The following is a 27,854-nucleotide window of genomic DNA, read 5'->3' as shown; positions in this document are numbered from 1 at the left end:
TTGCTACAGAACCAGACAGAATAGAATCAAACAGACGTTCACGTTGCTACAGAACCAGACAGAATAGAATCAAACAGACGTTCACGTTGCTACAGAACCAGACAGAATAGAATAGAATCAAACAGACGTTCACGTTGCTACAGAACCAGACAGAATAGAATCAAACAGACGTTCACGTTGCTACAGAACCAGACAGAATAGAATCAAACAGAACTGTCACGTTCTGACCATAGTTCTTTTGTATTTTCTTTGTTTTAGTGTGGTCAGGGCGTGAGTTGGGTGGGTTATCTATGTTTTGTGTTTCTATGTTGGGTTTGTCGTTTGGCCTGATATGGTTCTCAATCAGAGACAGGTGTTAGTCGTTGTCTCTGATTGGGAACCATATTTAGGTAGCCTGTTTTGTCTTTTGGTTTGTGGGTGTTTGTCTTCCGTGTCAGTGTTTGTCGCCACGCGGTACTGTTTCGTTTGTTCATCGTGTTTTGTTTAGTGTTCTGAGTTTGAATTAAAAATCATCATGAACACTTACCACGCTGCGCTTTGGTCCGATCCTCCTTCCACCACAGACGATCGTTACAAGAACATATAGAATATGGTGAAGATAATGTCTGCCCGTGGTGCAGCTCCTAGTCTCATGGATTGAATGTTGTTTAAAATGTTTATAATTCATTAACGTTATTTAAAAAACCCGCCGTCTGTGATGTCTATAAAGTATAATATTGGGATGCAAATTCAAAACGTAATACATTTCAACTCTGTATCTGACATGATACACGTTTCTTCTTATTTTAAGCCCATAACCATGAGTGAGGTGTATACTTTTGGTTCAAAGTAGATTTGTTTATGACTACCAAGAAACACTGTGTGACACTGATTTAGCCCACTGCAGTAAAATGTTAAAAATTTGAAGTCACAAAAAAAAATATATATATATAATTGCGTCTCTAATTCGTATCTGTTCTATTTCCTGCAGTCTGGACCGCCAAAAAGCACATGGAATCTGATATTTCAAGCCATCACTTTAGGTGGTTTGAAATAAGATACGAATGTGATTCCTGGCCATGTGACTTGTGTCTGAACAGTCAAATCTAATTTATTTGCCTTCAAGTGGTTTTTAAGACTGTTATTTAACATATCTTGTTGAATAAAAAATAAAAACATTGCATGTAGGCTACTACACTGTCTCACGAAAGCATCCTGTTCTCCCGCATTTGGGTATTTTAAATAGTCCCATTACTCTCCCCTCCCCTCCGTGCGCCTTGGTGAGGGGGCGGCCTCTCAATAATTGAATCCAGCTGTTGTCAGAAGTGCTCGGGGACCCGTTAATTTGCATTGCTAAACTGTCTGAACAGCTGGAAGAGGAGGGGGGGATAGAACATACCGTTTTGAAATACATTCCCCGTACTGTTGGTCCATATCGAGGCTTTGGGTCGACGGACAGCTGTTAATAAAATCCTAGTTTTTGCAGTAAAGGCGCAGAGTCAGCGGTGGTGTGACTTGCGAGAGTAGCCCACCATATGCGTCCTTGGATTTCCCCCTTCGCAACAGTAGCTAGGGGGATCAACAGGTTTCTTGTACCGAAGTATCCACTCGTCGTCTTGAGTCGATCAACGGGATCCATAGACTATGCTTTTTGACACGAGTGGCTTGAATGTCCTGATTTACGCAAGGTTAGTGAATGATGTTGGTTGTGACCAAGTTGACCAAGTTTTGTTTTCTAGCCAGAGCAATATATTTACTTTTACGTCACCAAAAATAATCATACTCATACATACGCAGTGGTTTGTATATCCTGGTCCTTTTAAAACAGCCTTTTTTATACTACGTATTTGTCCCATTGAATACAGGAGCCTAATATTGGGATTAGATGGGCAATACATTATGCATCCTTGTGGAATGAAGTCTGTCCCTGACAACAACAACAACAAAACAAAACTATATTTTCAGAATGTTGACTGTTCTGGTGTTGGCTTTATGTTGCGTCCACTCCGGAAATGGGCAGGTAAGACACGCGTTTTTTCCTCTCATGGTATTTCTTGAGAAAGTGTTTTTTTATTGTTTGCCTGTCTGGCTGGCTGTCTGTTTGCCTGTCTGTTTGCCTGTCTGTCTGGCTGTGTGCGTTTCATTCATTCCTGCACGGATCTGCAAAGAGAATACTAAAGTGATGGACAGAAGTAAGCTACAGCTTCAATGAAGGATTCTAAACGATGAACAAGACATGAAACAAAGTTACTGCAATGTTCCAAGTGTTTAAAAAAAAAAAGTGAATTGAATGAAATCAGCTTCTACTGTAGTGATTTGGTTTTTGCTTTCACTCACTGGTTGTTTGAATAAGGCTCTTGGCCATCTCCTCTTTCCTATTCTGTCACGTAGACCTGCACAGAGGGGTTCGCCTATGACCGCATAGCAAGAGTATGTGTTGGTGAGTTTAATCACTCCTTCCTATCCATTCATTCTGTATCTCTATAGGCTGTGTTTTTGAAGGCAGATTGTTTACTGTGTTTGAGACAATTTTCCACTCTGGAACAATAAAGTTTATCCCTATTCTTATCCTTGACTAACTTTCCTTCCTCTCTAGACATTGATGAGTGTCGTACGGTACCAGACACCTGCAGAGGGGACATGCAGTGTGTGAACCAGAACGGAGGTTATCTCTGTGTCCCCCGGGGGCTGTACAGACAGCCTACCTACCCCCGGGGTGGAGGAGGGGAGCCCGCCTACCCGGACACCTCGCTGGGGTTCCCAGACCCCAACCCTCTACCACCCCCTCCAGGCCCCCCCGTGGCTCCCAGCTACCCCGTCGTAAACCGCTCCACTCCCTGCCTCCTGGGATACACCCTGGCAGAAGATGGGACCTGTAATGGTGAGCAGCTATTCAAAATAAATGTTTACACAATGTTACGTACAATTGATGATGGGCCCTGGATGATGGGCTAGAGGGCCTGGATGATGGGCTAGAGGGGCCTGGGTGATGGGCTAGAGGGGCCTGGGTGATGGGCTAGAGGGGCCTGGGTGATGGGCTAGAGGGGCCTGGGTGATGGGCTAGAGAGCCTGGGTGATGGGCTAGAGGGCCTGGGTGATGGGCTAGAGGGTCTGGATGACTGTATATCTAGTGGATTATATTTATAGATGCCAAAGGAAATCAGGCTTCCCCCAAAAAATGGGCCTATATATAAAATAATGTATCTTTCGTCTCTTTATCTGGTGGTCTTGGTGGGATAGTGGGCTGTATACCTGGTGGTGGGATAGTGGGCTGTATACCTGGTGGTGGGATAGTGGGCTGTATACCTGGTGGTGGGATAGTGGGCTGTATACCTGGTGGTGGGATAGTGGGCTGTATACCTGGTGGTGGGATAGTGGGCTGTATACCTGGTGGTGGGATAGTGGGCTGTATATCTGGTGGTGGGATAGTGGGCTGTATACCTGGTGGTGGGATAGTGGGCTGTATACCTGGTGGTGGGATAGTGGGCTGTATACCTGGTGGTGGGATAGTGGCCTGTATACCTGGTGGTGGGATAGTGGGCTGTATACCTGGTGGTGGGATAGTGGGCTGTATACCTGGTGGTGGGATAGTGGGCTGTATATCTGGTGGTGGGATAGTGGGCTGTATATCTGGTGGTGGGATAGATAGTGGGCTGTATACCTGGTGGTGGGATAGATAGTGGGCTGTATACCTGGTGGTGGGATAGATAGTGGGCTGTATACCTGGTGGTGGGATAGATAGTGGGCTGTATACCTGGTGGTGGGATAGATAGTGGGCTGTATACCTGGTGGTGGGATAGATAGTGGGCTGTATACCTGGTGGTGGGATAGATAGTGGGCTGTATACCTGGTGGTGGGATAGATAGTGGGCTGTATACCTGGTGGTGGGATAGATAGTGGGCTGTATACCTGGTGGTGGGATAGATAGTGGGCTGTATACCTGGTGGTGGGATAGATAGTGGGCTGTATACCTGGTGGTGGGATAGATAGTGGGCTGTATACCTGGTGGTGGGATAGATAGTGGGCTGTATACCTGGTGGTGGGATAGATAGTGGGCTGTATACCTGGTGGTGGGATAGATAGTGGGCTGTATACCTGGTGGTGGGATAGATAGTGGGCTGTATACCTGGTGGTGGGATAGATAGTGGGCTGTATACCTGGTGGTGGGATAGATAGTGGGCTGTATACCTGGTGGTGGGATAGATAGTGCGCTGTATACCTGGTGGTGGGATAGATAGTGGGCTGTATACCTGGTGGTGGGATAGATAGTGGGCTGTATACCTGGTGGTGGGATAGATAGTGGGCTGTATATCTGGTGGTGGGATAGATAGTGGGCTGTATATCTGGTGGTGGGATAGATAGTGGGCTGTATACCTGGTGGTGGGATAGTGGGCTGTATACCTGGTGGTGGGATAGTGGGCTGTATATCTGGTGGTGGTCTTGGTGGGATAGTGGGCTGTATACCTGGTGGTGGGATAGTGGGCTGTATACCTGGTGGTGGGATAGTGGGCTGTATACCTGGTGGTGGGATAGTGGGCTGTATATCTGGTGGTGGGATAGTGGGCTGTATACCTGGTGGTGGGATAGTGGGCTGTATATCTGGTGGTGGGATAGTGGGCTGTATACCTGGTGGTGGGATAGTGGGCTGTATATCTGATGGTGGGATAGTGGGCTGTATACCTGGTGGTGGGATAGTGGCCTGTATACCTGGTGGTGGGATAGTGGGCTGTATACCTGGTGGTGGGATAGTGGGCTGTATATCTGATGGTGGGATAGTGGGCTGTATACCTGGTGGTGGGATAGTGGGCTGTATACCTGGTGGTGGGATAGTGGGCTGTATACCTGGTGGTGGGATAGTGGGCTGTATACCTGGTGGTGGGATAGTGGGCTGTATACCAGGTGGTGGGATAGTGGGCTGTATACCTGGTGGTGGTCTTGGTGGGATAGTGGGCTGTATACCTGGTGGTGGGATAGTGGGCTGTATACCTGGTGGTGGGATAGTGGGCTGTATACCTGGTGGTGGTCTTGGTGGGATAGTGGGCTGTATACCTGGTGGTGGGATAGATAGTGGGCTGTATACCTGGTGGTGGGATAGATAGTGGGCTGTATACCTGGTGGTGGGATAGTGGGCTGTATACCTGGTGGTGGGATAGTGGGCTGTATACCTGGTGGTGGGATAGTGGGCTGTATACCTGGTGGTGGGATAGTGGGCTGTATACCTGGTGGTGGGATAGTGGGCTGTATACCTGGTGGTGGGATAGTGGGCTGTATACCTAGTGGTGGGATAGTGGGCTGTATACCTAGTGGTGGGATAGTGGGCTGTATACCTGGTGGTGGGATAGTGGGCTGTATACCTGGTGGTGGGATAGTGGGCTGTATACCTGGTGGTGGGATAGTGGGCTGTATACCTGGTGGTGGGATAGTGGGCTGAATACCTGGTGGTGGGATAGTGGGCTGTATACCTGGTGGTGGGATAGTGGGCTGTATACCTGGTGGTGGGATAGTGGGCTGAATACCTGGTGGTGGGATAGTGGGCTGGGTTTATTGATACACCATCCAAAGTGTAATTAATAACTTCACCATCAAAGGGATATTCAATGTCTGCTTTTATTGTTTTGTTTTTCCTAATAGGTGCCTTTGTGAGACTTTGGAAAACCTCCCTGGTCTTTGTGGTTGAATCTGTGTTTGAAATTCACTTCTCGACTGAGGGACCTTACAATTATCTGTATGTGTGGTGTACAAAAATGAACTCTCTATCGTAAAGCCTACATAACCTGTCGTAAGGCCTACATAACCTGTCGTAAGGCCTACATAACCTGTCGTAAGGTCTACATAAGACATGTTATGAGCAGTAATGACAGCAGACTTTAAATTACTCAGACTGTAATGGCGCTACCCATAGGGCTCTGGTCAAAAGTAGGGCGCTGCCCATAGAGCTCTGGTCAAAAGTAGGGCGCTACCCATAGGGCTCTGGTCTAAAGTAGTGCACTACCCACAGGGCTCTGGTCTAAAGTAGTGCACTACCCATAGGGCTCTGGTCAAAAGTAGTGCGCTACCCATAGGGCTCTGGTCAAAAGTAGTGCGCTACCCTTAGGGCTCTGGTCAAAAGTAGGGCTCTGGTCAAAAGTAGGGCGCTACCCTTAGGGCTCTGGTCAAAAGTAGGGCGCTACCCATAGGGCTCTGGTCAAAAGTAGGGCGCTACCCATAGGGCTCTGGTCAAAAGTAGGGTGCTACCCATAGGGCTCTGATCAAAAGTAGGGCACTACCCATAGGGCTCTGGTCTAAAGTAGTACACTACCCATAGGGCTCTGGTCTAAAGTAGTACACTACCCATAGGGCTCTGGTCAAATGTAGGGCAATACCCATAGGACTCTGGTCAAAAGTAGTGCACTACCCATAGTGCTCTGGTCAAAAGTAGGGCACTACCCATAGGGCCCTGGTCAAAAGTAGGGCGCTACCCATAGGGCCCTGGTCAAAAGTAGGGCGCTACCCATAGGGCTCTGGTCAAAAGTAGGGCACTACCCATAGGGCTCTGGTCTAAAGTAGTGCACTACCCACAGGGCTCTGGTCAAAAGTAGTGCACTACCCACAGGGCTCTGGTCTAAAGTAGTGCACTACCCATAGGGCTCTGGTCTAAAGTAGTGCACTACCCATAGGGCTCTGGTCTAAAGTAGTGCACTACCCACAGGGCTCTGGTCAAAAGTAGTGCACTACCCATAGGGCTCTGGTCTAAAGTAGTGCACTACCCATAGGGCTCTGGTCTAAAGTAGTGCACTACCCATAGGGCTCTGGTCTAAAGTAGTGCACTACCCATAGGGCTCTGGTCTAAAGTAGTGCACTACCCATAGGGCTCTGGTCTAAAGTAGTGCACTACCCATAGGGCTCTGGTCTAAAGTAGTGCACTACCCATAGGGCTCTGGTCTAAAGTAGTGCACTACCCATAGGGCTCTGGTCTAAAGTAGTGCACTACCCATAGGGCTCTGGTCAAAAGTAGTGCACTACCCATAGGGCTCTGGTCAAAAGTAGTGCACTACCCATAGGGCTCTGGTCTAAAGTAGTGCACTACCCCCAGGGCTCTGGTCTAAAGTAGTACACTACCCCCAGGGCTCTGGTCTAAAGTAGTGCACTACCCCATAGGGCTCTGGTCTAAAGTAGTACACTACCCCATAGGGCTCTGGTCTAAAGTAGTGCACTACCCCATAGGGCTCTGGTCTAAAGTAGTACACTACCCCATAGGGCTCTGGTCAAAAGTAGTGCACTACCCATAGGGCTCTGGTCAAAAGTAGTGCACTACCCATAGGGCTCTGGTCAAAAGTAGGGCGCTACCCATAGGGCTCTGGTCAAAAGTAGTACACTACCCCATAGGGCTCTGGTCAAAAGTAGGGCGCTACCCATAGGGCTCTGGTCAAAAGTAGGGCGCTACCCATAGGGCTCTGGTCAAAAGTAGGGCGCTACCCATAGGGCTCTGGTCAAAAGTAGGGCACTACCCATAGGGCTCTGGTCAAAAGTAGTGCGCTACCCATAGGGCTCTGGTCAAAAGTAGTGCACTACCCATAGGGCTCTGGTCAAAAGTAGGGCGCTACCCATAGGGCTCTGGTCAAAAGTAGTACACTACCCCATAGGGCTCTGGTCAAAAGTAGGGCGCTACCCATAGGGCTCTGGTCAAAAGTAGGGCGCTACCCATAGGGCTCTGGTCAAAAGTAGGGCGCTACCCATAGGGCTCTGGTCAAAAGTAGTGCACTACCCATAGGGCTCTGGTCAAAAGTAGTGCGCTACCCATAGGGCTCTGGTCAAAAGTAGGGCGCTATAAAGGGAATAGGGTCCCGTCTGGGACACGCACACAAGGCATAGGTAAGCTGGTTGACCAGCGATATGCCCATCGACAGGCCTTCATCATGCATTTCATGAGTGTGGCGTCATCATCTGGTGTGGTGTACTGTAGATAACTATATAGGGTAGTATTTAGTCATCTGGTGTACTGTAGATAACTATATAGGGTAGTATTTAGTCATCTGGTGTACTATAGATAACTATATAGGGTAGTATTTAGTCATCTGGTGTACTATCGATAACTATATAGGGTAGTATTTAGTCATCTGGTGTACTGTAGATAACTATATAGGGTAGTATTTAGTCATCTGGTGTGGTGTACTGTAGATAACTATATAGGGTAGTATTTAGTCATCTGGTGTACTATAGATAACTATATAGGGTAGTATTTAGTCATCTGGTGTACTATAGATAACTATATAGGGTAGTATTTAGTCATCTGGTGTACTATCGATAACTATATAGGGTAGTATTTAGTCATCTGGTGTACTGTAGATAACTATATAGGGTAGTATTTAGTCATCTGGTGTACTGTAGATAACTATGTAGGGTAGTATTTAGTCATCTGGTGTGGTATACTGTAGATAACTATATAGGGTAGTATTTAGTCATCTGGTATACTGTAGATAACTATATAGGGTAGTATTTAGTCATCTGGTGTACTATAGATAACTATATAGGGTAGTATTTAGTCATCTGGTGTACTATCGATAACTATATAGGGTAGTATTTAGTCATCTGGTGTACTGTAGATAACTATGTAGGGTAGTATTTAGTCATCTGGTGTACTATAGATAACTATGTAGGGTAGTATTTAGTCATCTGGTGTACTATAGATAACTATATAGGGTAGTATTTAGTCATCTGGTATACTGTAGATAACTACATAGGGTAGTATTTAGTCATCTGGTGTACTGTAGATAACTATATAGGGTAGTATTTAGTCATCTGGTATACTGTAGATAACTACATAGGGTAGTATTTAGTCATCTGGTGTACTGTAGATAACTATATAGGGTAGTATTTAGTCATCTGGTGTACTGTAGATAACTATGTAGGGTAGTATTTAGTCATCTGGTGTACTATAGATAACTATATAGGGTAGTATTTAGTCATCTGGTGTACTATCGATAACTATATAGGGTAGTATTTAGTCATCTGGTGTACTGTAGATAACTATATAGGGTAGTATTTAGTCATCTGGTGTACTATAGATAACTATATAGGGTAGTATTTAGTCATCTGGTATACTGTAGATAACTACATAGGGTAGTATTTAGTCATCTGGTATACTGTAGATAACTATATAGGGTAGTATTTAGTCATCTGGTGTACTGTAGATAACTATATAGGGTAGTATTTAGTCATCTGGTGTACTATAGATAACTACATAGGGTAGTATTTAGTCATCTGGTGTACTGTAGATAACTACATAGGGTAGTATTTAGTCATCTGGTATACTGTAGATAACTACATAGGGTAGTATTTAGTCATCTGGTATACTGTAGATAACTATATAGGGTAGTATTTAGTCATCTGGTGTACTGTAGATAACTATATAGGGTAGTATTTAGTCATCTGGTGTACTATAGATAACTACATAGGGTAGTATTTAGTCATCTGGTGTACTGTAGATAACTATATAGGGTAGTATTTAGTCATCTGGTGTGGTGTACTGTAGATAACTATATAGGGTAGTATTTAGTCATCTGGTGTACTGTAGATAACTATATAGGGTAGTATTTAGTCATCTGGTGTACTATAGATAACTATATAGGGTAGTATTTAGTCATCTGGTATACTATAGATAACTATATAGGGTAGTATTTAGTCATCTGGTGTGGTATACTGTAGATAACTATATAGGGTAGTATTTAGTCATCTGGTGTACTATAGATAACTATATAGGGTAGTATTTAGTCATCTGGTGTACTGTAGATAACTATATAGGGTAGTATTTAGTCATCTGGTGTACTATCGATAACTATATAGGGTAGTATTTAGTCATCTGGTGTACTGTAGATAACTATGTAGGGTAGTATTTAGTCATCTGGTGTACTGTAGATAACTATATAGGGTAGTATTTAGTCATCTGGTGTACTATAGATAACTATATAGGGTAGTATTTAGTCATCTGGTATACTGTAGATAACTACATAGGGTAGTATTTAGTCATCTGGTATACTGTAGATAACTATATAGGGTAGTATTTAGTCATCTGGTGTACTGTAGATAACTATATAGGGTAGTATTTAGTCATCTGGTGTACTATAGATAACTACATAGGGTAGTATTTAGTCATCTGGTGTACTGTAGATAACTACATAGGGTAGTATTTAGTCATCTGGTATACTGTAGATAACTACATAGGGTAGTATTTAGTCATCTGGTATGCTGTAGATAACTATATAGGGTAGTATTTAGTCATCTGGTGTACTGTAGATAACTATATAGGGTAGTATTTAGTCATCTGGTGTACTATAGATAACTACATAGGGTAGTATTTAGTCATCTGGTGTACTGTAGATAACTATATAGGGTAGTATTTAGTCATCTGGTGTGGTGTACTGTAGATAACTATATAGGGTAGTATTTAGTCATCTGGTGTACTGTAGATAACTATATAGGGTAGTATTTAGTCATCTGGTGTACTATAGATAACTATATAGGGTAGTATTTAGTCATCTGGTATACTATAGATAACTATATAGGGTAGTATTTAGTCATCTGGTGTGGTATACTGTAGATAACTATATAGGGTAGTATTTAGTCATCTGGTGTACTATAGATAACTATATAGGGTAGTATTTAGTCATCTGGTGTACTGTAGATAACTATATAGGGTAGTATTTAGTCATCTGGTGTACTATCGATAACTATATAGGGTAGTATTTAGTCATCTGGTGTACTATCGATAACTATATAGGGTAGTATTTAGTCATCTGGTGTACTATCGATAACTATATAGGGTAGTATTTAGTCATCTGGTGTACTATAGATAACTATATAGGGTAGTATTTAGTCATCTGGTGTACTATAGATAACTATATAGGGTAGTATTTAGTCATCTGGTATACTGTAGATAACTATATAGGGTAGTATTTAGTCATCTGGTGTACTATAGATAACTATATAGGGTAGTATTTAGTCATCTGGTGTACTATAGATAACTATATAGGGTAGTATTTAGTCATCTGGTGTGGTATAGATAACTATATAGGGTAGTATTTAGTCATCTGGTATACTGTAGATAACTATATAGGGTAGTATTTAGTCATCTGGTGTACTATAGATAACTATATAGGGTAGTATTTAGTCATCTGGTGTACTGTAGATAACTATATAGGGTAGTATTTAGTCATCTGGTATACTATAGATAACTATATAGGGTAGTATTTAGTCATCTGGTATACTGTAGATAACTATATAGGGTAGTATTTAGTCATCTGGTGTACTGTAGATAACTATATAGGGTAGTATTTAGTCATCTGGTGTACTATAGATAACTATATAGGGTAGTATTTAGTCATCTGGTGTACTATAGGTTCAGGAGTGGCATTTTATATTCATTTTTTATTTTCAATTTTTATGTTTTTTTGTATCTAATTTATCTCTGCAAATACCTTCCTTATGTTTTCTCCCCATCTCTTCCCCCTCTCCTCTTTCCTGTTCTTTCTGTCCTCTCCCTCGTTCCGTCTCTCTCTGTACTCTCCCTCGTTCTGTCTTCTCTCTGTCCTCTCCCTCGTTCCGTCTCTCTCTGTCCTCTCCCTCGTTCCTTCTCTCTCTGTCCTCTCTCTGTACTCTCCCTCGTTCCTTCTCTCTCTGTCCTCTCTCTGTACTCTCCCTCGTTCTGTCCTCTCTCTGTACTCTCCCTCGTTCTGTCCTCTCTCTGTACTCTCCCTCGTTCCGTCTCTCTCTGTCCTCTCCCTCGTTCCTTCTCTCTCTGTCCGCTCCCTCGTTCCTTCTCTCTGTCCTCCTCCTCTATCTCCTTGTGGGTTTGGGTTCGGGCCGCCCATGATCCAGTCTAAATAAGGAGCTGAACTGAACACACACACACACACACACGTTCCACAGTTCAGCCTCTCTCTGAGTTACTACACATGGGGTGCAAATGCTCTCACTACCATACTGAGAGACCGACGGGGTTCAAACATGATTCAAAATCTTTCAACTACTTTGAGTGTTCCATTGGTTCTATTGCAACCGGCTTCAGTCAAGCACAGATAGTCTTAGTAAATGATTGTGAATAGTATTTGAACCCAGGTCTGCCTGAGAGAGCACAGATAGTCTTAGTAAATGATTGTGAATAGTATTTGAACCCAGGTCTGCCTGAGAGAGCACAGATAGTCTTAGTAAATGATTGTGAATAGTATTTGAACCCAGGTCTGCCTGAGAGAGCACAGATACAGTCTTAGTAAATGATTGTGAATAGTATTTGAACCCAGGTCTGCTTCAGTCAAGCACAGATACAGTCTTAGTAAGTGATTGTGAATAGTATTTGAACCCAGGTCTGCCTGAGAGAGCACAGATACAGTCTTAGTAAATGATTGTGAATAGTATTTGAACCCAGGTCTGCCTGAGAGAGCACAGATACAGTCTTAGTAAATGATTGTGAATAGTATTTGAACCCAGGTCTGCCTGAGAGAGCACAGATACAGTCTTAGTAAATGATTGTGAATAGTATTTGAACCCAGGTCTGCCTGGCTTGGTCTAAAACCCCCTCTCCTCCTCCCAAGACCCAAGGTTGTATCCCAAATAGCACTCTATTTCCTACATAGTGCACTACTTTTGACCACAGTCCTATGGGCCCTGGTCAAAAGCAGTGCACTATGTAGGTAATAGAGTGCTATTTGGGATAGACACAGACCAACACTAACCGGCCGGCTTGCAGACTTTATCAGCTGCCTGTTTTAAAGAAGAATGCTTATCTTAGCTGGAGTCCCCCTGACTTCGCTCTCTCTCTGCCTTTCTCGCTCGCTCTCTCTCTGCCTTTCTCGCTCGCTCTCTCTCTGCCTTTCTCGCTCGCTCTCTCTCTGCCTTTCTCGCTCGCTCTCTCTCTGCCTTTCTCGCTCGCTCTCTCTCTGCCTTTCTCGCTCGCTCTCTCTCTGCCTTTCTCGCTCGCTCTCTCTCTGCCTTTCTCGCTCGCTCTCTCTCTGCCTTTCTCGCTCGCTCTCTCTCTGCCTTTCTCGCTCGCTCTCTCTCTGCCTTTCTCGCTCGCTCTCTCTCTGCCTTTCTCGCTCTCTCTCTGCCTTTCTCGCTCGCTCTCTCTCTGCCTTTCTCGCTTGCTCTCTCTCTGCCTTTCTCGCTTGCTCTCTCTCTGCCTTTCTCGCTCGCTCTCTCTCTGCCTTTCTCGCTCGCTCTCTCTGCCTTTCTCGCTCTCTCTCTCTGCCTTTCTCGCTCTCTCTCTCTGCCTTTCTCGCTCTCTCTCTCTGCCTTTCTCGCTCTCTCTCTCTGCCTTTCTCGCGCTCTCTCTCTCTGCCTTTCTCGCGCTCTCTCTCTCTGCCTTTCTCGCGCTCTCTCTCTCTGCCTTTCTCGCGCTCTCTCTCTCTGCCTTTCTCGCGCTCTCTCTCTCTCTCTCTGCCTTTCTCGCGCTCTCTCTCTCTCTGTCTTTGCCTTTCTCGCGCTCTCTCTGCCTTTCTCGCGCTCTCTCTCTCGCTCTGTCTTTCTCGCGCTCTCTCTCTCGCTCTGTCTTTCTCACTCTCTCTTTAAAATTACTTAATTGTCTGAGGAGCATAAAATGTTTGGCATTTTGATTTGTGATATCCACATAAGGAAATGTGGAAACGTAGGGCAGTGTGAAACGATTTTAAGGGGAGTTAAAGGAATGTCACCCAGAACAATTAATCTTGTGCAATAACCTTTTTTAACCTCAGAGGGAATTCAAGGTTTAACATCACCAAGTACAGTGAAATGGCATTTGAGATATTTTATGTACGGTCTGTGGGAATTACAGCATTAACATGTATGAATACATTCAGTTTAGTTACAACTACTGTGATTATTATTATCTGACCCTGCTGGTCATTTATGAACATTTGAACATCTTGGCCATGTTCTGTTATAATCTCCACCCGGCACAGCCAGAAGAGGACTGGCCACCCCTCATAGCCTGGTTCCTCTCTCTAGGTTTCTTCCTAGGTTTTGGCCTTTCTAGGGAGGTTTTTCCTAGCCACCGTGCTTCTACACCTGCATTGCTTGCTGTTTGGGGTTTTAGGCTGGGTTTCTGTACAGCACTTTGAGATATCAGCTGATGTACGAAGGACTATATAAATACATTTGATTTGAGTTACTGTGATATTGAGCTATAGGAAGAGGGGTCTTCAACTCCCAGACCCTATGAGGTCCGAAACCGGCTGGGTTTTCTGTTCTTCCTGGTCCCGTGTGGAGCATGGTTCTTGCCACGACAGGTCTGTGGGTTTGATTCCCACGGGGGGGGGACAGTCAGAAAACGTATGCACTCATACTGTAAGTCGTTCTGGATAAGAGCGCCTGCTAAATGACTAAAATGTAAATAATTAATTGCACTCACCCTACTGTCCCAGGTCTAAATCCCTAATTAGAGGCGAACAATGGTAAAAATGCAGTGTCACTGGCTTCGAGGTCTGTTTGAGAATCCCAGAGCACCTGCATTATTTCAGGAACTTAGAATGTTAGGGGTAGTCGACCTCTGGGGGAAAAAAACATTGTATTATTTGGTAGAGTCGACTAACAAGGTTAGTTACTCCACGTAGTATCCTATACACTACCAATAGTGACGTTTCTACCACCTGACACCCCCCCCCCCCCTCTCTCTCTCTCTCACTCCCCCCCCACCCTGTCCTCTCTCTCTCTTCCAGACATTGATGAGTGTGAGACAGACTCCCACCAGTGTAACCCCACCCAGGTGTGCATCAACACAGCTGGAGGATATACCTGCTCCTGTACCGAGGGCTACTGGCTGGTCGGGGGACAGTGTCAGGGTACGAACTGAAACACGTGTGTGTGTGTGTTAAACTGTAGGTCACCCATTACAGCTGGGATCAGAGCTTTTACAGAGATCATACTATTTCAGGGGTAGGTCAGATATGTCATCACTACGCGTAAGTAGGGCTGGGAGATATGGCCAAAATATCATATCATATGGTATTTTTCAAATATTTTATGTTTTTGATTTATAAAAGTTGTACATTTGCTTTGAGTAGGGAGTGATCCTGGCTGGCAACACATATATTCTAAATGATTTCAATGGATCTTTCTCCATTCTGATTGGTTTATACTGTTCAATTCAACTTCAACCTAAAGTAATTTCCTGCATTTCCATCAATTTCTGCATTTCCTGCACTCATTTGAAATCATTTCCACACTGCCACGATATGGGCAAAAATACTAGGCCTTATTTTTAACCAAATGTTGCGATTTAGATCAAACCACTTGGGTGTACTTTTGGAATCATGGAAATATAATGTTTTTTATAGTTATAATATAAATAATAGTGGGCACTTTGAATACAGTGTTTGACATGGCAACGAATGAAGATGTAAGGGACGAGTTATTGTGACGGGTAGGAACCAAAGTGATGTCCCCTATAATCTTTGGCTACATTAAATCTTTATTCTTATAGCTAACACATATTCATCCTCCGCCTATTCCTCTTTGATTGAGAAGATACTGTTGCACAAACAACGTGCTGATTTAGGCCTCCACCAGCACTGGTATCAGGCTGTATAGCTAGCTACGTTTGCTCTGACTCGCTAGTTAGCCAGCTAACTAGCGATTAGCATTAGTGGCTAACACGATTTAGCTTAACTTGCTAAGAAAAGACAAACTAGCTGTTTGCTGATGTAAGAAACACAAACTAATAGTGTCATTATAGATTCCTAGTGGATTTATATTAAGAAGCAACGTGAAAATAACATTGTTGTCATCAACATTGTTTCATGTGCTGCTTTGACCAGCAGACTGAACGCAAGTGTCTCGTCGTCAAGCAACAACTAATGCTCTCCTTGAGTGACAGGGGGCGGGACTAGGTCTGTGTGGAGAGGGATGGCTCAAGTAGCAGAGTAAACTATAAAAATGGACGTTACACACGGCGTATCACAATTAACAAACCAAACATTCAAATGTCGTTATAGAAGGTAAAGTGAAAACCCAAACCGGTCCGTGCATCAATACCTGTATATAGTAAAATACGGTATACCGCCCAGCCCTAGGCGTGTCAGTTTCCTCTGTTTGGTTTAGTTCCTGTGTCAAACAGTTTCCTCTGTTTCATTCCATTAATTTATTCCATGTTTTTCATCTCTCTGTCTGTGTCCAGATATTGATTGTTTAACTTCCATCTCTCTGTGTCCAGATATTGATTGTTTAACTTCCATCTCTCTGTGTCCAGATATTGATTGTTTAACTTCCATCTCTCTGTGTCCAGATATTGATTGTTTAACTTCCATCTCTCTGTGTCCAGATATTGATTGTTTAACTTCCATCTCTCTGTGTCCAGATATTGATTGTTTAACTTCCATCTCTCTGTGTCCAGATATTGATTGTTTAACTTCCATCTCTCTGTGTCCAGATATTGATTGTTTAACTTCCATCTCTCTGTGTCCCGATATTGATTGTTTAACTTCCATCTCTCTGTGTCCAGATATTGTTTAACTTCCATCTCTCTGTGTCCAGACATTGATGAGTGTCGCTACGGGTACTGCGAGCAGCTGTGCGCCAACGTGCCAGGCTCCTATTCCTGCTCCTGTAACCCTGGCTTCCTCCTCAACCCCGACAGCAGGACCTGCCAAGGTACACACACACACACACACACATACACACACACAAGCGTGCTTACATGTACATATGCACACACACACACACACACACACACACACACACACACACACACACACACACACACACACACACACACACACACACACACACACACACACACACACACACCTGTAGGTGGCCTATACTAATTATTTAGCATTAGTGTGTTTATATAGTGATATATTAAAAGTGGTCCTCTAACCTCCCCTCTAGATGTGGATGAGTGTGAGGACAACCCCTGTACCCATGGCTGTTTCAACACCTACGGCTCCTACATGTGTAACTGTGATCAGGGATTTGAGCTGGCTTCTGACGGGACCACCTGCAATGGTGATGATGAGAGAGAGCATAGTATTCTGTGTTAATTTACAACCAATGACCATGGTGTTGCAGACACACAGCTAAGCTATTCACCCAGTGTCTTAAAAGGCTACGCTAAGCTAATCACCCAGTGTCTTAAAAGGCTACGCTAAGCTAATCACCCAGTGTCTCAAAAGGCTACGCTAAGCTTATTCACCCAGTGTCTCAAAAGGCTACGCTAAGCTTATTCACCCAGTGTCTTAAAAGGCTACGCTAAGCTTATTCACCCAGTGTCTCAAAAGGCTACGCTAAGCTATTCACCCAGTGTCTTAAAAGGCTACGCTAAGCTATTCACCCAGTGTCTTAAAAGGCTAAGCTATTCACCCAGTGTCTTAAAAGGCTACGCTAAGCTATTCACCCAGTGTCTCAAAAGGCTACGCTAAGCTATTCACCCAGTGTCTCAAAGGCTACGCTAAGCTATTCACCCAGTGTCTCAAAAGGCTAAGCTAAGCTTATTCACTCAATGTTTTAGTGAGTCATAAAAGGCGACACAAATTATTATTAATTAATTGCCTGTGAACCTTATTTAACTTTGAGCTATAATGTTTGGCCGATTACCATAATGGTTAAAGGCAAGTAGAATGCTGTAAAATCAGTTTATTTAAACCAACGGTAGTCTGCCACTAGTGTTGATTTACTGTGATGCCATGTTACTGTGATGACGACTAACTGTGTATGTCGACTGCAGACCTGGACGAGTGTGGTTTCTCAGAGTTTCTGTGTCGGCACCGCTGTGTGAACACCCCTGGCTCCTTCCAGTGTCACTGCCCAGCGGGATACTATCTTTATGAGGATGGGAGGAGCTGTGAAGGTAATCAGGAACACCTACTGTACTAACCCTAACCTGCCCAGGGAATGGAGGGCTACTGTACTAACCCTAACCTGTGAAGATATTGGAGACCTACTGTACTAACCCTAACCTGTGAAGGTATTGGAGACTTACTGTACTAACCCTAACCTGTGAAGGTATTGGAAGACCGACTGTATTAACCCTAACCTGTGAAGTTAATGGAGTCCTACTGTACTAACCCTAACCTGTGAAGGTATTGGAGGCCTACTGTACTAACCCTAACCTGTGAAGGTATTGGAGGCCTACTGTACTAACCCTAACCTGTGAAGGTATTGGAGACCTACTGTACTAACCCTAACCTGTGAAGGTAATGGAGGCCGACTGTACTAACCCTAACCTGTGAAGGTATTGGAGACCTACTGTACTAACCCTAACCTGTGAAGGTATTGAAGGTCTACTGTACTAACCCTAACCTGTGAAGGTATTGGAGACCTACTGTACTAACCCTAACCTGTGAAGGTAATGGAGGCCTACTGTACTAATCCTAACCTGTGAAGGTATTGGAGAGCTACTGTACTAACCCTAACCTGTGAAGGTATTGGAGACCTACTGTACTAACCCTAACCTGTGAAGGTATTGGAGACCTACTGTACTAACCCTAACCTGTGAAGGTATTGGAGGCCGACTGTACTAACCCTAACCTGTGAAGGTATTGGAGGCCTACTGTACTAACCCTAACCTGTGAAGGTATTGGAGACCTGACCTAGGTTGTGTTACAAAGTGTGATTGAAATCTATATTTTTTTGTCATTGATCTACACAAAATACTGAAATGTAAGCGTTCTACAAATTATCAGACCAAAGGTGAGGACGCAACAGTTCACCTCACACGAGGGAATCCAAAACTTTTACAAGGACGATTTTGTGATTTTTACATTCACTGTACTTTTCACTGCAATTATTTATAATCTAAAAAAAAATCCTCTGAATACATTCAGTAACATGACGAAAATAATTCCTGGAAAATGTGTGGAGGTGCAACATAAAATGTACAAGGGTTTTGAGTGAGAGGTCTAACTGGTGTCTCCAAGTGGACACATTTCCCAAGTCGTTTCGATGCACTTTTATGACTCGAAGAGTCTTCAACTATAAAAAGGGCTTTTTTTTTTAGCTCTCTTAGCTTTGCCGTTGAGGAACTAGAGCAAGCACAGTTGTTTGGTTTGGAATGCAGCCCTGCGCCCCGCTGTTTGGTTTGGAATGCAGCCCTGCGCCCCGCTGTTTGGTTTGGAATGCAGCCCTGCGCCCCGCCATCACACAATTACTGTTGTTGTTTACGCAATCCCAAAAATTGTTCATTTATAAATCGCAATCTGGGTCAGGTGGGCATCATTTGGAAGCTTGTTCTGTTGCGGATGTAACCGATGTGAAATGGCTAGCTAGTTAGCGGTGGTGCGCGCTAATAGCGTTTCAATCGGTGACTGTTACACCTACATAACTAGCTTAATTATAAAATACGATCTTACAGTGTTAAGCTTTCACTAGGCAATTCAGAGAAGCCAATCTTAATTTTGGTTACCATGAGTGCATTCTGATGCGTGGTCAGCGGCAAATTTTCTTCACAATACATCAAACAGGCTCATTCTGTATCAGGATAACCCGGGGTATGACACCATGTCATCTTGTAACTTTACATCAAACAGTGATCATAAACATTGACACTGTATATAACATGACTTTAATGATATGGAAATGTGAAGTACACATTTGGATTCACGGGTGTTGTGCTTTCTTGTAATGACATCAAAGCGATATTTATTATAATCCTTAACGTGTCATCTTTCAAAATACCATTCGAGTCGTCGTAATTTACAGCATTTCCGTCACTAAGACAACAAGAAAATAGCAAAAGTTGCCCAATTAGCGGGGGGGGGGGGGGGGCAACTTCTTGTCTCGTGAGGTGCTCAAGTTCAGAACGGCTGTCAGTTAAAAACCCATACTGACGTCATGTACAGCCTGTTACTGAACAGCCACTACGTTCCAATTTAGCCGTTTATCAGTGTCCAAATGTGCCATTTTCCAACCCGTATATGGGTATGAGTGTAGAGGGTTAACAACTCACATAATAAGTTGACATAATGTTTTATTTGACTATCCTTACTTCATTTGCACACACTGTATACAGATTTTTCTATTGTGTTATTAACTGTCTGTTTGTTTACTCCATGTGTTACTCTGTGTTGTTGTTTGTGTCGCACTGCTTTGCTTTATCTTGGCCAGGTCGCAGTTGTAAATGAGAACTTGTTCTCAACTAGCCTACCTGGTTAAATAATAACTACTCCTTCCTCTGTCACCCATACATACAGCATCTGTAAGGCCTCTCAGTCAAGTGTTGAAAATCAAGCACCGATTCAACTACAAAAGACCACGGAGCTTTTCGAAAGCCTCATAAAGAAGGGCAGTGATTGGTGGATGGGTAACAATAACAAATCAGACATTGATTATCTCTTTAAGCATGTTGAAGTTAATAATTATGCCGTGGATGATTTATTAAACCACCCAGACACATCAAAGATACAGTCGTTCTTCTAGACTGAGCTGCAGGACAGGAAGGAAACTGCTCAGGGACGTTACCATGAAGCCATTGGGGATTTTAAAATGGCTACAGAGTTCAATGGCTGTGATGGTAGAAAACTGAGGATGGATCAACAACATTGTAGTGACTCAACAATAATGTCCTAAATGACAAGAGTGAAAAGAAGAATAAAAATGTACAGAATACAAAACATTCATCCTGATTGCAATAAGACACTAAAGTAATACTGTGGAAAAACAAGGCAAAGGAATATATTTTATGCCTAAATTCAAAGCCTTATGTTTGGGGCAAATCCAACACAACACATCACTGAGTAACTGCCTCCTTATATTCAAGCATGGTGGTGGCTGCATCATGGTATGGGTATGCTTGACATAGGCAAAGACTAGGGAGTTTTTCCGGATAAAAATAAACGGGATGGAGCTAAGCATGTGCAAAATCCTAGAGGAAAATCTAAGGAATTCACCTTTCAGCAGGATTAATAACCTGAATACTTATCCAATAAAGGTATATTATTGTTTTATTTTAAATTAATATAAAAATAAACATTTTTCTTCCACTATGACATTAAAGAGTATTGTGTGTAGATTGTTGACAAAACATTACAATTTAAATCCATTTTAACCTCACTTTGTTACACAATAAAATGTTTAGAAGTCAAAAGGGGGGTGGTGGTGGTGAATACTTATGATATCCACTGTTAGTGCAGAGAGTTCTGGTTGAAAAGTAATGATATCCACTGTTAGTGCAGAGAGTTCTGGTGGAAAAGTAATGATATCCACTGTTAGTGCAGAGAGTTCTGGTTGAAAGTAATGATATCCACTGTTAGTGCAGAGAGTTCTGGTTGAAAAGTAATGATATCCACTGTTAGTGCAGAGAGTTCTGGTTGAAAAGTAATGATATCCACTGTTAGTGCAGAGAGTTCTGGTTGAAAAGTAATGATATCCACTGTTAGTGCAGAGAGGTTCTGGTTGAAAAGTAATGATATCCACTGTTAGTGCAGAGAGTTCTGGTTGAAAAGTAATGATATCCACTGTTAGTGCAGAGAGTTCTGGTTGAAAAGTAATGATATCCACTGTTAGTGCAGAGAGGTTCTGGTGGGAAAGTAATGCACTGTATCAGGAATTGGATACCATTACTGATGGACCTTACTTTGTGGGTGAATCTCAAAAGTTATTTTCCTTCATTCCTCAAGTCCTCTTTCCTTGCCTCCTTCCTCAAATGGTGAGAAAGGAGGACTCATTTGAGATTCATTCCGTGACCAACCGCACATACTGTTGTCAACGTGGTTGACAATAAATTGTAAAATGTCATGCCAACCTCTTGTTGTGTGATTAATAATGGGACGATTGCTGTCTAACTGACGTGAATTGTTGTTGTGTGTTTTTCTGAAGATATCAATGAGTGTGAGACTGGTAACAACACGTGTACAACAGCACAAGTTTGTTTCAATTTCCAGGGACGCTCTACGTGCTTGGATCCGCTAAAATGTGATCCGCCGTACGTTGAACTCGGTGACAAGTGAGTACCGATACTGTCTGTCTGTGTTTTAGACTATGGTTGTGTTTACACTGACAATGTGAACACCTGCTCTTTCCATGACATAGACTGACCAGGGGAATCCAGGTGAAAAATGATGATCCCTTATTGATGTCACCTGTTAAATCCACTTCAATCAGTGTAGATGAAGGGGAGGAGACAGGTGGTTAAAGAAGGATTTTTAAGCCTTGAGAAAATTGAGACATGGATTGTGTACGTGTGCCATTCAGAAGGTGAATGGGCAAGACAACATATTTAAATGCCTTTTGAACGGGGTATGGTAGTAGGTGCCAGGCGCACCGGATTGTGTGTGTCAAAAACTGCAAAGCTGCTGTTTTTTTACACAACTGTGGGAAGCATTGGAGTCAACATGGGCCAGCATCCCTGTGGAACGTGGTTGATAACTTTTAGATTCCATGCCCTGACGAATTGAGGCTGTTCTGAGGGCAAAAGGGGGGGGGGGCGGCAACTCAATATTAGGAAGGTGTTCTTAATGTTTTGTATACTCGGTGTATATCTGTCTTGGACTAAGAATCAAATGTATTTATATAGCCCTTCTTACATCAGCTGATATCTCAAAGTGCTGTACAGAAACTCAGCCTAAAACCCCAAACAGCAAGCAATGCAGGTGTAGAAGCACGAGTCTGTCTGTCTTGGACTGTGGTTGTGTAATTCTACTCACTACTTTTATACTCACTCTCGTTGTAATGCTCCTATGTACATAAAGCAATCTCAGAGTAGGAGTGCTGATCTCGGATCAGTTTAGCATTTTCGATGATAATGCATTTCGTGACATGGACAAGAGGGGGATCTGATCCAAGATCAGCACTCCTACTCTGATGCTTTATGAACAGGAACACAGGAGTTCAAGTGATATTTATTTCTCTCTAAGTGATACATCTCTCTCTTTTTCTCCCTCCCTCCCTCCCTCCCTTTCTCTTTCTTCTCTCTTTCTCTCCCTCTCTTTCTTCTCTCCAGTCAGTGTATGTGTAGTGCTGAGAACCCAGCTTGTAGAGACAGGCCCTTCACCATCCTTTACCGCCACATGGACCTGTCCTCAGGACGCAGCGTCCCAGCAGACATCTTCCAGATGCAGGCCACTACCAGATACCCTGGGGCTTTCTATATCTTCCAGATCAAAGGACCGGGCAACGAGGGACGAGAGTTCTACATGAGGGTGAGGGAGGGAGGAGCGTTCTACAGGAGGGAGGGAGGAGCGTTCTACAGGAGGGAGGGAGGGAGGGAGGAGCGTTTTACATTATTATTTATAATTATTTTTCTTTATTTAACGAGGCAAGTCAGTTAAGAACAAATTCTTATTTACAATGACAGCCTACACCGGCCAAACACGGACGACGCTGAGCCAATTGTGCACCGCCCTATGGGACTCCCAATCACAGCCAGTTGTGATACAGCCTACATGAGGGAGGGACGAGAGTTCTACATGAGAGGGAGGGAGGGAGGAGCGTTCTACAGGAGGGTGAGGGAAGGAGGAGCGTTCTACAGGAGGATGAGGGAGGGAGGAGCGTTCTACAGGAGGGTGAGGGAGGGACGAGAGTTCTACATGAGGGAGGAGCGTTCTACATGAGGGAGGAGCGTTTTACATGAGGGGGGAGGAGCGTTTTACGTGAGGGGGGGAGGAGCGTTTTACGTGAGGGGGGGAGGAGCGTTTTACGTGAGGGGGGGAGGAGCGTTTTACGTGAGGGGGGGAGGAGCGTTTTACGTGAGGGGGGGAGGAGCGTTTTACGTGAGGGGGGAGGAGCGTTTTACGTGAGGGGGGAGGAGCGTTTTACGTGAGGGGGGAGGAGCGTTTTACGTGAGGGGGGGAGGAGCGTTTTACGTGAGGGGGGGAGGAGCGTTTTACGTGAGGGGGGGAGGAGCGTTTTACGTGAGGGGGGGAGGAGCGTTTTACGTGAGGGGGGGAGGAGCGTTTTACGTGAGGGGGGGAGGAGCGTTTTACGTGAGGGGGGGAGGAGCGTTTTACGTGAGGGGGGGAGGAGCGTTTTACGTGAGGGAGGGAGGAGCGTTTTACGTGAGGGGGGGAGGAGCGTTTTACGTGAGGGAGGGGAGGAGCGTTTTACGTGAGGGGGGGAGGAGCGTTTTACGTGAGGGGGGGAGGAAGGGAGGAGGGAGGAGGGAGGAGAGTTCTACATGAGGGGGAGGGAGGGAGGAGAGTTCTACATGAGGGAGGAGTGTTCTACATGAGGGAGGGAGGAAGGGAGAAGGAGGGAGGAGAGTTCTACATGAGGAAGGGAGAAGGAGGGAGGAGTTCTACATGAGGGAGGGAGGAAGGGAGAAGGAGGGAGGAGTTCTACATGAGGGAGGGAGGAGTGTTCTACATGAGGGAGGGAGAAGCGTTCTACATGAGGGAGGGAGGGAGGAAGGGAGGAGGGAGGAGAGGGGGGGGGGTCAATGTAAATAGTCCGGGTGACCATTTGATTAAGTGTTCAGCAGTCTCATGCCTTGGGGGTAGAAACTATTAAGGAGCCTTTTGGACCTAGACTTGGCGCTCCGGTACCGCTTGCCGTGCGGTAGCAGAGAGAACAGTCTATGACTTGGGTGACTGGAGTCTTTTACCATTTTTTGTGCTTTTCCCTGACACCGCCTGGTATAGAGGTCCTGGATGTCAGGAAGCTTGGCCCCAGTGATGTACTGGGCCATACGCACTACCATCTGTAGCGCCTTACGGTCGGATGCCAAACAGTTGCCATACCATGCAGTGATGCAACGGGTCAGGATGCTCTCAATGGTGCAGCTATAGACATTTTTAAGGATCTGGGGACCCATGCCAAATCTTTTCAGTGTCCTGAGGGGGAGAAGGTGTTGTCGTGCCCTCTTTAACGACTGTCTTGGTGTGTTTGGACCATGATAGTTTGTTGGAGATGTGGACACCAAGGAACTTAACTCTCGACCCGCTCCACTACATCCCCGTCGATGTGAATGGGGGCATGTTCGGCCCTCCTTTTCATGTAGTCTATGTTCATCTCCTTTGTCTTGCTCACGTTGAGGGAGAGTTTGTTGTCCTGGCACCACACTGCCAGGTCTCTGACCTCCTCACTATAGGCCGTCTCGTCGTTGTCGTCAAACTTAATGTTGGAAGCAACTGTGAGCAAGCAACTGTGAGGGACAGTTGGAAGCAACTGTGAGGGACCCTGTGGGCAGTTGCTGGATCAAATCCCCACACTGACAAGGTAAAAATCTGTCGTTCTGCCCCTGAGCAAGGCAGTTAACCCACTGTTCCCCGGGCGCCGAAGACGTGGATGTCGATTTAAGGCAGCCCCCCCCCCCTGATTCAGAGGGGTTGGGTTAAATGCAGAAGACACATTTTCAGTTGAAGGCATTCAGTTGTTCCTCTTTTCCTTTTCCCGTGTTGATGGTCAGCTGATGTGTTGTTGCCTACCCTGACCACCTGGGGAGCGGCCCGTCAGGAAGTCCAGGATCCAGTATGTGCTTGGTATAGTTGGCCAGCAGATGGGGCACTAAGAGTGTGTAGCGTTAGAGATGCTCTACTCTGCTAGATTCTGATTGTGTTCTCTTTAGATTAGAGGTGTTCTCAGCTGTTTAAAAAAAAACATTTTGGTGTGAAATAATCTACTGCAAAGACGGTGATGGAATCCTTCCAAAGTACACTGTGGCGTATAGTATTGTGCTGAATCCTCTGTTTGCTCATGATTCGTCAGTGTTTGGTCTGAAACCATAAATCATGACTTGAATGTAGGAATGTAGGAAGTGGTTTTAACCTAACAACTGCTATGCAGAAGGGAAAGGCATGTTGCCATTATATTCCACTTTCTTACTGAATCCGCAAACTATTCAGACCCCTTGACTGTTTCCACATTTTGTTAAGTTATTCTAAAATGGATTAAATTGTTTGTTTTCCTCATCAATCTACACACAATACCCCATAATGACATCACAATACCCCATAATGATATCACAATACCCCATAATGACATCACAATACCCCATAATGACATCACAATACCCCATAATGACAAAGAAATGCAAATGTATTAAAAATAAATAACAGATACCTTATGTAAATAAAGTATTTCAGTTTTAAATTTTTAATACATTTGCAAAAATGTCTAAACCTGTTTTTGCTTTGTCATTATGGGGTATTGTGTGTACATTGATTGGGGGGGGGAAATTTAATCAATTTTAGAATGAAATGTTGAAAAAGTCAAGGGGTCTGAATACTTTCTGAATGAACTGTATGTTACCATTACGCGATAGGCCTGGTAAAACCAGTTTTGTGGGGAGATAAGATCACATTAAATAGTAGTACATGATGTCAATCAATCTGTCATGTTTATTTATCAATCCTTTTTTTACATCAAGAGTTGTCCCAAACTTCTCTCTTCTTTATTCTCTCTTTCTCTCGTTACAGCAAACCAGTAACGTGAGTGTCTCTCTCTCTCTCTCTCTCTGTCTCTCTCTCTCTCTCTCTCTCTCTCGTGTTACAGCAAACCAGTAACGTGAGTGCCACTCTGGTCCTATCTCGGCCCATCAAGGGTCCCAGGGAGCTGGTCCTGGACCTGGAGATGGTAACCGTTAACAACGTCATCAACTTCAGGGGCACCAGCATCATACGGCTCACGATATACGTGTCAGAGCATCCTTACTGAGGCCCCTCCCCCCCATGACCCATCACCACGTACTCTCACAACCCTAAGGATATCATCCCGGAATCTTTTACTCTCCAAATCTACCATCTCTCATCAGACAGCTCTGTTCCTGTTATCTCTGTTCACGAGATGTGATGCTGTCTGTCTCTTCTCTCTGTTCACTAGATGTGATGCTGTCTGTCTTCTCTCTGTTCACGAGATGAGATGCTGTCTGTCTCCTCTTCTCTCTGTTCACGAGATGTGATGCTGTCTGTCTCCTCTTCTCTCTGTTCACGAGATGTGATGCTGTCTGTCTCCTCTTCTCTCTGTTCACGAGATGCGATGCTGTCTGTCTCCTGTTCACGAGATGCGATGCTGTCTGTCTCCTGTTCTCGAGATGTGATGCTGTCTGTCTTACCACCGTTATCGTCTGAATAAACTTTCAATGAACTCTCATCTGTTGTTATAGGACACGGAGGCACCTTGCGCTACATTTCACCACCTCCCTTCCCCACTCTTACATCCACATCAGACTGTTACTGGACATTATCACTGTATCTATCAGACTAACGTATTTTCCACACATAAGGATATTTATGTTGTATTGTAAAGGCTATGTGTGTGTCTCTCTCTCTCTCCTCTTTAAAAATAAAACATTTATGATTAAGGTCATTGATTGAAATTATTGTCAGTATTTGCTGTTTACTACGTATTTCTATTTGTTATCGATTGAACTTAGTCTTCCGTTATTTCCTGTGAAGCGTTAAACTTTAAATAAACTGTGAACGTGAGCTTACAATATCTGATGTGTTTTGTGTAGCAGCGTCTCTCTCTACAGTATGTAGAGCTATCAAGAAATACACTTTCAACCTTGGTGGGAAATGTTTTGATTCCTACCGGACTTGAACTAGCTTGGCCCCAGATCTGTTTGTGCTAACATTCCAATTCCTTGTCATGGCATAAGGAGTGGAATGTTAGCCCAAATAGACTGCTACCAGGCTATGACTGCTACCAGGCTATGACTGCTCTGGTCTGAGTACACATTGTTTCTGTCACTGTAGATCTTCTACTGCTGCAGGGGGCTCACTTCTGCTACGTTAGCTGATGACTGGACATTACCGTACAGTGTCCTAATCAAGTTACCCATTTCAATTTGTGTTTTTATTTTAACACAATCATTTGTCAACGGTGCCCATCAGATGTACTACTGATTTTACAAGATACATTTCCCTGAAATATTTGTCTTGAAGTAATATATGACGTCAAATGTGTTTAATTTTGCCACTCTTATATACATTATCCATGGACCAAACTTCCCCATAAAAAAACAAAACAATGGTCTGTCCTGTTTTGTGGGGGTTTTT

General features: G+C 44.1%; 1 protein-coding gene across 2 annotated transcripts; it reads left to right on the top strand.

Annotated features, from left to right (window-relative positions):
- The first annotated feature begins 1,350 nt into the window (after positions 1 to 1,350).
- On the top strand, positions 1,351 to 27,291 carry LOC139563666 (fibulin-5-like). 2 transcript variants are annotated; one of them, XM_071382520.1, is made up of 11 exons: positions 1,351 to 1,667; positions 1,945 to 1,999; positions 2,371 to 2,419; positions 2,576 to 2,860; positions 14,646 to 14,768; positions 16,459 to 16,575; positions 16,816 to 16,932; positions 17,651 to 17,773; positions 21,739 to 21,865; positions 22,862 to 23,060; positions 26,350 to 27,291. In XM_071382520.1, exons 1-11 carry the CDS (start codon positions 1,624 to 1,626, stop codon positions 26,509 to 26,511), a joined length of 1,401 nt encoding a protein of 466 aa, XP_071238621.1. In that variant the 5' UTR covers positions 1,351 to 1,623; the 3' UTR covers positions 26,512 to 27,291. The 2 variants fall into 2 exon arrangements, with proteins under 2 accessions (XP_071238621.1, XP_071238620.1); XM_071382519.1 differs by having other exon boundaries at positions 1,473 to 1,667; positions 1,845 to 1,999.
- Positions 27,292 to 27,854: the final 563 nt, after the last annotated feature.

Source organism: Salvelinus alpinus, chromosome 34 (genome assembly GCF_045679555.1).
Source record: "Salvelinus alpinus chromosome 34, SLU_Salpinus.1, whole genome shotgun sequence".
NCBI classification, from domain to species: domain Eukaryota; kingdom Metazoa; phylum Chordata; class Actinopteri; order Salmoniformes; family Salmonidae; genus Salvelinus; species Salvelinus alpinus.
This window is presented reverse-complemented; position numbering and strand designations above follow the sequence as displayed.

Coding starts and splice junctions, on each gene's coding strand:
- LOC139563666 (XM_071382520.1), top strand. CDS start 1,624: ATGCTTTTTGACACGAGTGGCTTGAATGTCCTGATTTACGCAAG. Junction 16,933..17,650: donor TGACGGGACCACCTGCAATG/GTGATGATGAGA, acceptor TGTCGACTGCAG/ACCTGGACGAGTGTGGTTTC. Junction 21,866..22,861: donor TACGTTGAACTCGGTGACAA/GTGAGTACCGAT, acceptor TCTTCTCTCCAG/TCAGTGTATGTGTAGTGCTG.